General features: G+C 44.5%; 1 protein-coding gene across 1 annotated transcript in view; it reads left to right on the top strand.

Moving 5' to 3' along the window:
* The window catches only part of Prcc (proline rich mitotic checkpoint control factor), a 31509-nt gene extending 19893 nt beyond the window's left edge, over window positions 1-11616 (top strand). The window contains exons 3-7 of the mRNA XM_034500936.2: window positions 599-1165; window positions 3818-3913; window positions 8290-8433; window positions 10321-10386; window positions 11190-11616. Of these exons, the coding sequence (XP_034356827.1) occupies window positions 599-1165; window positions 3818-3913; window positions 8290-8433; window positions 10321-10386; window positions 11190-11276 (960 nt within the window). The 3' untranslated portion in view covers window positions 11277-11616. The remainder of the gene's footprint in view (window positions 1-598; window positions 1166-3817; window positions 3914-8289; window positions 8434-10320; window positions 10387-11189) is intronic.
* The last annotated feature ends 910 nt before the right edge of the window (window positions 11617-12526 follow it).

The following is a 12526-nucleotide window of genomic DNA, read 5'->3' as shown; positions in this document are numbered from 1 at the left end:
TTCAAAGGAGGGAAAAGTTGAATATTCAGTTGTTTTTAAGATTTATTTTTATTTTGTATATATTAATATGTATGTATAGATGTATACATATATACATATATATGTATATATGTATATATGCATCACATGTGTGCCTGATGGCTGCCAAGGTCAGAAAAGGGTATTGGATCCCCTGGAGCTGTAGTTATCAGAGGTTGTGGGCTGCAGTGTATGTGCTGGGAACTAAATCTTGGTTGCCTGTAAGATGAACAGTGTTCTTGATCACTGAATAATTTCTCTGAACTCAAGACATAGGTTTTTAAGAAGGGCTAATGTGAGACTGTATTTACTGAAGACACGGAGTTCAGATAGGATCTGTGTCAGATAATCATGAAACTAGACTGGGCAGAGCTAAGACAAGATGGCCTCTCATTGTGGAAAGAACATCTACAATAAGTCCTAGAGCAGGAGGGCCTGAGTGCATGGATGTAACAGAGCATCAAGGGCTGAGGACCTCAGAGAAGTGCAGAACTATGATCTTGTTTGTCATTATTGTTAGTGCATAACATGAAGTCTCACTTGTCTTTCTTCCCTCTCATTCCAAACCTGGGCTCACTAGGGATCCGGCGAGGGGACTGGTTTGTCTGCCTTGCTCCCCCAACCTAAAAACCTGACTGTGAAAGAGACTAACAGGTTGCTCCTGCCCCATGCCTTCTCCCGGAAACCCTCAGATGTCTCCTCAGATGCTAAGCCCTCTAGACTGGCTTCTAAGACCAAGCCCGCCTCACTTGCTCCTGTTTTGGGTACCACAACCACCACTCCATCACCCTCTGCCATCAAGGCTGCTGCCAAGAGTGCTGCCCTGCAGGTGACAAAGCAGATTACACAGGAGGATGACGACAGTGATGAGGAAGTTGCTCCTGAGAACTTTTTCTCCCTCCCTGACAAGGCTGAGCCACCTGGAGTTGAGCCATACCCTTACCCTGTCCCCACTGTCCCTGAAGAGCTGCCTCCAGGCACAGAACCAGAACCAGCTTTCCAGGACGATGCAGCCAATGCCCCCCTTGAGTTTAAGATGGCAGCAGGGTCAAGTGGGGCTCCCTGGATGCCGAAGCCTGGGGATGACTACAGCTATAATCAGTTTTCCACATATGGCGATGCCAATGCCGCTGGTGCTTATTATCAGGTAGGTAAGGACATAGTGGGCAAGCCCAAGAATATTGGAATTCACCCAAGAATATGGTGCTGAAGGAGAGTTTGAACCAGTGATATGGCCTGTGGGTCACTTTGCTTGATTTTCTTATATCTACTAGGTTTCAAAACACACTGCTTTTATTCTGAACAGATCTAAATTGCCCGAGTATTTATTACAGGGCAGTTCATGTCGTTAACCCTTTCATTCTGCATGTTAGCTTTCTGTCACTGTGCTATCTGAGGCAATCTGTTGGAGAACAGTGGTTTATTTTGGCTCAGGGTCTCAGGCTTTAGTCCACGGTTGCTTTGCTTTTGTGCCTGTGAGCATACATTTGCTACATTACTGTTGGGCAGTACTGTAGTCATGAGACTGTGCAACAGAGGAAGCTGCTCAATTTATGGAAGAGCTAAGAGAAAAGGAAAGGTCTAGAATCCTATAGAACTATACCACCAATGACCTTTCTTCCTTCCAGTAAACTCCACCTCTTTAACAGTCCCACCATCTCCCAATAGTTCCAATGTCTTGTGTCCAAGTCTTTAACACATGGATCAGCAAGAGACACTTACTGAAATAGAGAATTTTGAAAATGGAAGTTTATTGTAGGGGTAATGGGAGATTTAAGGAGAATGTAGGAAAGGAATGGTCTCTAATCCTAGAACTAATAGTTGCTTCTTTGAACTTAGATATTGAGGAATGGGGAAGTTTGGTGTGAGCTTCTGGATAGCAGGTAGTGTCACATAAGGGAGTACATGAATAAAGTCAAAGCAGCTTGTCAGGATAACTTCTTTTTGCAAAATAGGTACCCTAGAACCAGCTAGCTAGCATACAATGCCAAGATGGCCTCTGCCTTTTATCCTTAACTTGAGTAGTGACTAGCATCTTAACCCATTGGTAGAAGCTCAATTTGACAATCTGGGAAGAGAGAGGTGGCGTTCAGGGATTATGGGTCCTTGTTGGATTATCTTACTGCTGATAGGGAAAATAAAGTTTTCAAAGTGGAGAAGGAAAACTAGCCAAAAATTTGAAAACAGTGTTTTTCTAAGTCTTTCTTCTAATGTATATGAGTGTTTTGCCTCTGTATGTTATATGCACACCTAGTGGCCTCAGAGGCTGGAAGAGGGTATTGGGTCTCATAGAACTGGAGGTACAGATGGTTTCGATGCACTTTGTGGGTACTGGGGATTTGACTTAGGTCTTCTGGAAGAGCAGCCAGTGTTCTGTACTTCTGACTCACCACTCCTTATAATAAAATATTATAAAATCTTTAGATTTTCCTAAATGTATGTTCCCTGTAGGGCTACTAGGAGGACAGGGGAAGATGATAATAGTCTAACACTGTGATGCTTATGTGTAAATGCCATTGAGGCAAGAGTTGCAGATAGAAGCACTTTAAATATTCTGGGGTCTCTGAAAGGTATATATATGTTACTGTGATTACTACTATAATAAAATCCAGACTGTAATTGCCATAGGTATATATTTTTTCCTTCCTGTTTTCTTGATTACCTTCTCCCCTCCTTTCTTATTCCCTCAAATTTGAATTCTGTTCTCTGGCTTTAGCCTCACACCACTACACCCAGCTTTGCTCAGAGTTTTTATGTTCTGCTTTTTTGTCTAATGAATATGAAGCATGTTTTTCACCTAACTTATAAGATGCATGTTCTTAGTAGTCTTTCAGGCAGAGACAGTAAGCTTGAATGTACTGATGCCCTATAGCTAAGGCAGGAGGAGTTTGGGATATGTAATATCAGGACCCTGTCTCAAAAGCAGTGGCAGCAAGGAGGAAACAGTTGGGTAGGCATAGGGTCGGGTTTCCACCTTGTATTCCTCTAGAATCTTCATTCACAGCTCTTAACAAACCTAGTTCATTCCCAGTTTTGTAGCATCTTCTTTACTTTATTTATTTATTTATTTATTTATTTATTTATTTATTTATGAGACAACATCTCACTGTGTAGTTTTAGCTGTCTGGAACTTACCACATAGACCAGGGTGGCCTTGAACCCATAGAGATTCACCTGCCTCTAGCTTCTGAGTCCTGGGATTAAAGGTGTATGCTACCATGTCTAGCAACAAGTAGCTCCTGGTGCATGTTTATAGTCAGGCTGCCTCTGATTCCTGAGTATGGGTTCCAGGGAAGGAGCCTACCTTTTTGACTACAGGATCATAGCACATGGTCAGGCAGCCCCCTGAAACTGTACAGTAGAGATGGGAAAGGAGAGGGGTGGGGGAAGGTGAGAAGCGGGGGAGAAGATGGCCTGATCTGTGAGGTGATATGGCTCCTGATCTAATAGCACTGCCTTTCTTCCCTGCTCACAACAGAGATTGTTGTCTTAGGAACCGGTCAGGTCTGGCTAAGGGCACTGAAGAGGTGAGGTGGGAGTTATATTGTGAAGCAGCTAAGGGATCAGGGCACAGCAGGAAAGAATGTGTATTCTTTGTCATCTTCTAAAACAACACCTCTCTGCCTGGATGGTGCTGATGAGAAAGCTGCAGGGACTGTTGGTGAACCAGAGGGTAGGTCCTTGGATCTGGGCTGGTTCGTCTGAGGGACTTTGGTGTGGGCATTTGCTTTTTCCATGCACTTTGCTTTGTTTTGTCTTCATTATGTTCTCAGTTATATGTTTTCTCTTCTGGCTATAGGATTATTACAGTGGTGGCTACTATCCTGCACCTGACCCGGCTCTGGTCCCTCCCCAGGAAATTGCCCCTGATGCCTCCTTCATTGATGATGAAGCAGTGAGTTAACAAATGTATTACTTACTTCTCTGTTGCTATGAGACAATACCATGACCAAAAACAACCTATAGAAGGCATGTTTGGGCTTACAGTTCCAAAGGGATGAGAGACCATTACGGTGGGAAGGCATGGGGTCAAGCAGCTTGCACAGCAGTAGGGACAGGTAGGAAGTTGAGAGCTCACATCTCCATTCACACACAGGAAGCAGAGATTAGAGAAAGTGGGTCAAGGCTATAAACTCTCACAGGCCACCACCTGTGTTCCAGCAAGACCGCACCATCTCCTCACAGTACCACCAGCTAGGGACTGTGTTCAAATAGCTGAGCCTATGGGAGACGTTTCTTATTTAAAGCACCACAAAGCCAAAATGACTTTGTATTTTCTGTGCTAGGGATCAATCACAAGGCCTTGTGTTTGTTAGTGTTAGTCAAGTAGTAGACTACAGAGCCCTAGCCTAAGCCCACAAGTGACCTTTTTTTTTTTTTTTTTTTTTTTTTTTAATTTAAGATTTATTTTACTTTTAGTTATGTGTATCTTTATCTGTCAGGGTAAATGCACATAAGTGTAGGTAGCTGCAGTGAGTTCCAGGACAGCTAGGACTACACAAAGTGCAGTGGGGTCAAGCCCCTTGGAGCTGGGTTCTTCACAGTTGTGAGCTGCTGTGGGTGCTAGAAACTAAATTCAGGTCCTCTGAGAGAGCAGTACTCACTCTTGACAGCAAATCTCTCCAGCTCACCAGTCACCATTTTTGACACCAGGTTTCAAATCTGAAGCTAAAGCAAAAATTCTTTTGTTTAGGTTTTGCTTTGCTTTTGTTTTGTTTGTTTGAGACAGGGTGTCACTATGTGGCCAGACTGGTTTTGAACTGGTAAGTTTTCTTTTCCGTCTTCTGACTTCTGGGATTATGGGGAATATTTATTTATTTATTTATTTATTTTGAGTCAGGGTTTCTTTGTGTAGTCCTAGCTGTCCTGGAACTCACTGTGTAGACCAGGCTGGCCTCGAACTCAGTGATCCACTTAATTCTGCTTCTTAAGTACTGGGACTAAAAGGTGTGCTCCACCACCTCACCTGATGGAAGTTTATTTTTAATTAAAAAGAATTTTATTACATTTTAATTTTTTGTTGTACGTGTAGACACATTGTCTTAGCCTTTTTATTGTTGTGATTAAAATACCATGTATCAAGACCAAACCAAACCAAAACTTGGGAAGGAAAGGGTTCATTTCATCTTTCCAGCTGTGGCCTCTATTATCCAGGAAAAGCAAGGCAGGAACCTGAAGATTGGAGCTGACACAGAGGCCTTGGAAAAGCACTGCATACTGGCATGCTTCTTGTGGCTTGGGTAGCCTGCCTTCTTGTAGCGCCCAGGACCACCAGCCCATAGGTGGCAACACCTACAGTGAGCTGGGCCCTCTCACATCAGTCATCACTCAAAAAGTGTACCACAGGCTTGCCCACAGACCGATGTAGTGGGGGTATCTTCTCAATTGAGGTTTCCTCTTCCCAAATGACTCTAGCTTGTGTTAAGTTGATATAAAACTAATTAGCAAACAAACAAAACCCCAACAACAATAGTTTGTGTAATGGCAGTTAAGTTTTTCTTTATGAAAGAAAGTTTGGGACAGGCCAATGTTGGTATCACAGCTCCACAAAATGGTTTCTGCTGAGTTGTGCTCCTATCTCTAGACTGTTGTCTTGATTCTCACACTAGCAGCTGGAATGTTTGTCATCACATCTGCATGGGAGCTGCAGCAGGATGGAGAAAGACAGGAGGGACATTTCCTTTCTCTTTTGAGGACTTCTAAAACTCCCTAGGGGTACTTGCCCTTATGACTAGGGAAGAGTCTGTTCTCATGGCCAGGTCTGTTTTCAGTGAGGCTCATAAAATAGTTTTTTAGTTGACTGATAATCTGGCTAAATTACTGGTTCATTTATACCAAAGAAAGGGAGAAAGTATTTTGAGAGACACCCAATTGTAATCAGTATCCCTGGGTTTAACTTGACTGACAGGCAAATTGAAAGATTTCCTGTGGCCTTCAACTGAAGATCAAGATACAAAAAACTGTCCTGTCTGCAGGAAAGTTGCAGCTTAGTTCTTAGGAAAAATAATTCTCTATTCACTTCCTCCAGAAAGGTGTCTGTCTGTCTCTGTCCTTTGCTAATCTTTGTTCTGATTGGTAGCTTGTGCATCCACTCCTTTGAGTATTACCTTTGAGGCAAGTGCAGTGTCACAGCTTAAACATTTACTCAGTAGCCATGGTTAGTTTCTTGTACCAGTGGTCACACCAGGTCCTGGGTGTCACTGAAGCTGACCAGTGTTTCAGGTGATCTGGGCTTTTTCCCTCCTTTTTTTTTCTTCTTTTTTCTCTCCCTCCCTATCCTCCCATGGGGGTTCTCGTCTCTAAGTCATGGCAGTTCTCCTGCCTTGTCCTCCTCAGTGTTGGTATTTCAGGTATGTGCCTGCCATGCACAGATGGTTGTTGTCCTGTCCTGTCCTGTCCTGTCCTGTCCTGTCCTGTCCTGTCCTCCCCTCCCCTCCCCTCTTTTCCTCTCTCCTCTGCTAACTTTTGTTAACTTTTCCCTCCCTCCTTTTTTTCTTTCTTCAGAGGACAAGAGAACAGGAATATTATAGAGAATTCTTTGGCCTTTTGAGCCTCCCTTACTATCCACCCCACATTCTCTTTCTCCATGAATTCTTTGGAGTGGAATCTGATGATGGCTGATATCACCAATCCAGTGAGAAAGAAAAGGTGGAAAGAGAACTGCTGGGTTGTCTGTTTTTGTCTTTGATGGTGACCTTGAACTCCCTGTGTAGCCAAGGATCACTTTGATTTCTCCCTTTTCTGCCTCCAGAATGCTGAGATTACACATGTTTGCCATTAGGGTCGTCCGCTGGGGAGGGCTTAGTACACACTTAATGTAAATACTTAGTGAATCACATCCCCAGTCCTGAAAGAATTTTTAGAGGAGAAATCTTACAGGTTTTTCCCCCCTTTATTTTTTGAGACAGGGTCTTCTTATGATTCTTCATGCTTCATTCAGGGCTTAGGAGGTGGGTACAAGGCTCCTGTCACTAAGCCTCATGATCTGAGTCTTACATTGTGAAAAAAGGGAAGCAATCCTCCAAGCTGTTCTCTGATTTCTACATGTGTGCCTTGATCTGAATGTGTATTGTCTTTGTCTCTGTCTCTCTCAATCCCTCTGTCTGTCTCACTCACACACAAATAAAATGCAAAAAGGAAAAAGTGACACCAAGCAACAACAAAATCAATCAGAAAACAAACAAACAAACAAACTTCTGAACTTAAGGACTTCTGTCTCTGCCTCCCAAGTAGCTGGGACTACAGTGTTTGTCATCAGACTTAGTTTACCCTCAATTCCTTTTTTAAAAAAAAAAAAAAAAAAAGGCCACACACACACTTTTGATTTTATTTTATTTTTATTTATTTATTTATTTTTGTTTTTTTGAGACAGGGTTTCTCTGTATAGCCCTGGCTGTCCTGGAACTCACTCTGTAGACCAGGCTGGCCTCCAATTCAGAAATCCGCCTGCCTCTGCCTCCCAAGTGCTGGGATTAAAGGCGTGCGCCACCACTGCCCAGGGTTGATTTTATTTTTATTTTATGTGTTTTAGGTGTTTTGCCTGTATGTCTGTGTACCATATGCAGGCAAGTGTACATGGAGACCAGAAGAGGGCTTTGTTTACCTGGAACTGGAGTCAGATAGTTCTAAGCCATCACATGGGTGCTGGGAATTGAGCCTGCAGCCATTGCTCTTTAACTGCTGAGCCATGTCTCTAGCCCCTTACTCTCAATAAGTTTGTTTTGTTTTCAAGACAGAGATTCTCTGTGTATATCCCTGGATGTCCTGGAACTTGCTTTGTAGACCAGGCTGGCCTCAAAATCACAGAGGTCCATCTGCTTCTGTTGGTTAAAGGCATGAACCACCATCCCCTGCCAAACCCTCATTTTTTAATTTGAAGATTGTAATTCTAGTCCTGAGAATTACAGGAGACTGAGGCAGGAAGATTTTGAGTTTGAGGGCATCATGGTTGTGTCCAAAAACAAAAATGAAGAACATTTAATAGACCTTTCAGGCAGGCACAGTTTTCTGGTTTGCACTTATGGATCTCCACAAATACTCTTGGCCATTCTGGCTCTGACTCTGAAAAACAGCCTCTAACCTGGCACCCTGGAAGCTGGTAGACGTTGGGGTGAAGGGAAGTATTTCATAAAGAGAAGCCAAGCGTACTGTGTCTGGACACAGAGCTCCAGCACTGCTCTAGAACAGAGGCGGGTCTTAGCAGTGTCTCCTGCCCTCCTTGCCCGATTCCCAGACACCTGCACTTCTGTCTTCATGTCATTTCTTTTTCAGTTTAAGCGGCTGCAGGGCAAGAGGAACCGAGGGAGAGAGGAAATCAACTTTGTGGAGATCAAAGGTGATGACCAACTCAGTGGGGCTCAGCAGTGGATGACCAAGTCACTGACAGAAGAGAAAACCATGAAGTCCTTCAGCAAAGTAAGTGTGAAAGACCATTTGGGTGGCCTACTTGGAAGGCCACAAGATGTCCTTGACCAGCACCTCATCTGACCTGTTGTTATCTAAAGATACCTATGTATATTTAGCAGATCCTGTTGCCCATGGGAATGAAGTATACACAAGCTTCATGGGAACTCTTGCCTTTCAGAACTGTACAGAATTTTAACAGCTGCTGCTGCAGTCTGGTTGTTGAGAATGAATGATTGGATCAGCTTCCCAGCTGCTGTGTGTGTGTCTCTTCCTACTGATCAGAATCTACAGCTGCTCTCTCTAATCACACCAGTCTCCATGCTACTAATCTGGGAGCTGGCTCAGCCTATCTTTGGGGAGTGGGTACAGCAGATCTTCAGAGGTTCTAGGCTCTGGCTCCCAGGCATGCTGCTCTTCTTTTGCTGTTGTTTTCATAGTTGTAGCTAACTGCTGTCTCTGGTTGTTCTTGTTTCCCACACCAAGGGCCTTTCCTGTGCTCATTTTCTTCAGACAGTATGCTGAATGTCTCTTCACTGACTGAGTAGTATGGATACTTATATGAGCTGTGTGCCAGCAACACCAAGGTCGAGGATTTTATGTCAAACTCCCCCCCCCCCCCCCCAATTTGGTTTTTCTTTGTTCTTTGGTCACAGATGGCCTTCCAGGCCTCCATCATTTTTTTTAAACTGAATGTTGGCGGTCATAAAGGATAGAGCAAAGGATTGTGGTTAGAGCAGCATAGATCTATCGCTGTTTACTGGAAAAACCACTTAGGAGAAAGGGCTTTTGCTAGCTTGGGCTTGAGAGGCCTCGTCACAGGCAGCTGCTGGTGTGTGCTTACAGTGGGAGGCACTGAACGTCTGCATCACCTTCAGTTGTAACGCTACAGTTACAGTTGTAGTGCATTGAGAAGCAGCACTAGAATCCGGTCTTTTCCCAGCTCTAGGGTGTTGTCCCATTTCATTTTGTTGAGCTTGCTTTTTAAGAGAAGAAAGGATAGAGTCCCCTCTCTCCCCAAGAAGTTGACAGCAGAGTTGGGAAGAGATTTAAGGACACTTGAGTGTAAATGATTACAGTGCAAATTGATTACATAAGTGCTGAGGAGACTCTGGGGAGGAGTTCTGAGAGTTGGGTGGGGCTGGCAAGAAAGCTTCTAGCCCAAGACAGCTCTGGCAGAGGACAGAAAAACCACACAGTGAAAGCTCAGACCAGTATAGATCTTGACAGTAAATCGTTTACATCAAAGTGTGGTTTGCAGTTGAATGTAGTTACGGGTGGAGGTCGGAAGATAGATCGAGGAAGAATGAGCTTGTGAACTTTGTTGTCCCAGGGAAGTGGTTGACATGTCCTAGGACAGGACAGGACAGTTTCAGCCAAAGGTGATAGACAAAGGGTTTGGTAAGTGGTAGGTAGGAGCCAGACCAGACATCTGGCCAGGCTGGAGAGAAGGGAACAGAAATGAAGAAGGTTTAAGAGGCATGTGGATAGGATATCTGGATGGAGGTCAGCAGATCACATGCCCATGGCATAAAAGCTGTCCTAGACTTACTATAAGCCAGTGTCCATAGGCAGAGCCTGGAGCTTGGGCTAGAGGGAGAGACAAAGTAATTCCTGCCCTGACCTCAAAGAATAGCCAGTCTGTTGGGGATTAACAGGCTGCTTCTAGCAAGCATTCTCACTTTAGATTTGTTTTTCATAATGGCTCTAATAAAATGTTAGCTTTATAAGTATACAGACACAAAAACAACTCCAAGTTCACTTGTTCTCCCTAAAGATTTGGGCTGTATGTCTAATGTCTCAGTTTGTCGGCTTTACACTGTCCAGGCATATGAGAAATGTCTTTCCATCTGTGAATTAAGAACCGCTTTTTGGTTTTTGTTTTGCTTTCTCTTGTAGAAGAAAGGTGAGCAGCCAACTGGCCAGCAGCGGAGGAAACACCAGATCACATATCTGATTCATCAGGTGAGCATGTTCAGGGCTCACAGGATTTCATTAAACTTGGGGATGGGAGTGGGTGCCAGGTACCCTTTTGGTAGGCATACGCACCTGTTCTCCATGTGGCCACTAGGTGGAGCCCGTGTTCTTAATATGGTTCCACTTTGTCTCTGGTTCACAGGAGTCTGGTTCAGGTGCTTAGTGAAACATGCTATGTAAGAGGGAAGTTTATTATAGGGTTCTTTTGGGTTTTTTGAGGCAGGGTTTCAAGCATTCCGGGCTATAGCCTAGGACAACTTTGAACTTCTGATTCCCTTGGTTCTGCCCCTTAAGTGCTGAGATTTATGGGTGTGTGCCTCTCTGGTTTCTAAGGTGCTGGGGATAGAACTGAGTGCTTCCTGTAAGAACTCTGCCACCTGAGCTTCATCCTCTCTATTAAAGTTGATTAGTATGTTTTATTTATTGTTTGTGTGTCTGTATTTACTTAGATGTGTGCCACAATATGAGTATAGAGGTCAGGACAAATTTCACTGTTTTATTGTTGTTGTTTCTGTTCATCATGCAGGTTCCAGGGGTTGAACTCAGCTATCATGCTTGGTGGCTGGCAACTCGACTCACTGAGCCATCTTGCTAGTCCAGAAGGCTTTTTCAATAGCAACTTTATCTGTTTTATTTTTTTTTAAAAAAATAAAGTAAAAGAAAAAAAAAAAAAAAAGCTGGGTCTGGGATGTACAGTGGTGCAGTGTGAGCTTAGCATGTCCAAAGGCTGCGGGTGTGATTCCTAGTCAGTCTGCCCACCGTGACTCTCCCAACCCCTCTTTGTGTTCTAGGCTAAGGAGCGGGAGCTGGAGTTGAAGAACACCTGGTCAGAAAACAAGCTCAGTCGCCGGCAGACCCAAGCCAAGTACGGATTCTAGGGCCCAGGAACTGAGGGCCCAGGATCTCCTGTTGGCACAGTTGGCCCAGCCCAGCTTTACCTCCAGGACCCCAGCTGCTCTAAGTCCAGGACCGCTACCCCGAGGACTCAGCCCTCACCTCTGGGAAAAGGAACATATTTGATAGATTTTTCTTAACAAGTTAGAAAATCCAGCTCCTTTCTGTGCTGGGGCTGGAAAGACTTGAGCGCTGCCCCCAAGGATCTACGACCTTGGTTGGGAGCTCTGCTCCTTGTCGGGTGTGATGAGATGTGAACACTCCCACCATTTTTTTTTTTTTTTAAACAGGGATGTCTGTTGAAATAAAACATTGAGTGTGACAGATGCTGCCTACACTGTGTCTGGACCTCAGAGTTGAGCTTGTGCAAAGTGCCCCTGCCACGCACCTGCGTGCCTTCTCAGTGTTATGCTTTCCCCTTTGCCCACCTATCTACGGACCACCCAGGAGCTTTGGTGTTTCACCTGGGACAGGATGACTATCAGGCGAGTGATCCCAAATGTGGAGAGTATTGCTGGTCTCAGGTGGCTCGAGATGGACTTGTCATTGTGGGTGTGGTGCGATATGCCTGTGATCTCAACATTCAGGATGTTCAAGTCAAAGAATTGTGAGTTCAAGGCCAACCTGAGTTACCGGACCGTACCTTTAAAATACAAAGAAAAAGAAGCAGTAGATAAAAAGTGACACCCAGCAGGTTGTGGCAAAAATACCCATTCCCAGGGTGAATCAAATTTACACTGAGGTCAAGGGCATGCACTGGTTTGGAGTAAGTTGTGTTTACCACATGGCACACTCTAGGTTAATTTGCAAGCTAGGCATTGAAGTTGGAGGTGGAGGCTAGAGGGATCTCCATGGAGACCTGAAAATCTCTGTTTTGAGGAAGGGATATGGAAGGGAATACAGACTTAGGAGCTGTAGGGTACTATGTGCACACCAGGAACAGCATGCAGTGCAGTATCTTCCTTTCAGCTCAGGCAGTGCTCAAATAGGAATGTTCACAAAGGCCACAGCAGGCATGAGTCAGCGGCCAGGGATCTGAGAGCCCTACCTGCTCTGCAGGAACGGAGTGAAAAAGACTCAGCCTGTCGGTGCCAGGCAGATGCTTGTGCAGGGCACGTGCTTTGCCCCACTGCTAATGGGAAATGCTGAGTGGGGTTTAATAGTGTTCAGCGTTCCTCAACAGGCAAGCCTGTGGCCAGAGGAACAGTTTGAAGAGGTTATGCTGGGACTAGGG

The sequence above is a fragment of the Arvicanthis niloticus genome, chromosome 4 (assembly GCF_011762505.2).
Source record: "Arvicanthis niloticus isolate mArvNil1 chromosome 4, mArvNil1.pat.X, whole genome shotgun sequence".
NCBI classification, from domain to species: domain Eukaryota; kingdom Metazoa; phylum Chordata; class Mammalia; order Rodentia; family Muridae; genus Arvicanthis; species Arvicanthis niloticus.
Note: the sequence above shows the minus strand (reverse complement) of the source record. Positions and strands in the feature narration are given on the sequence as shown.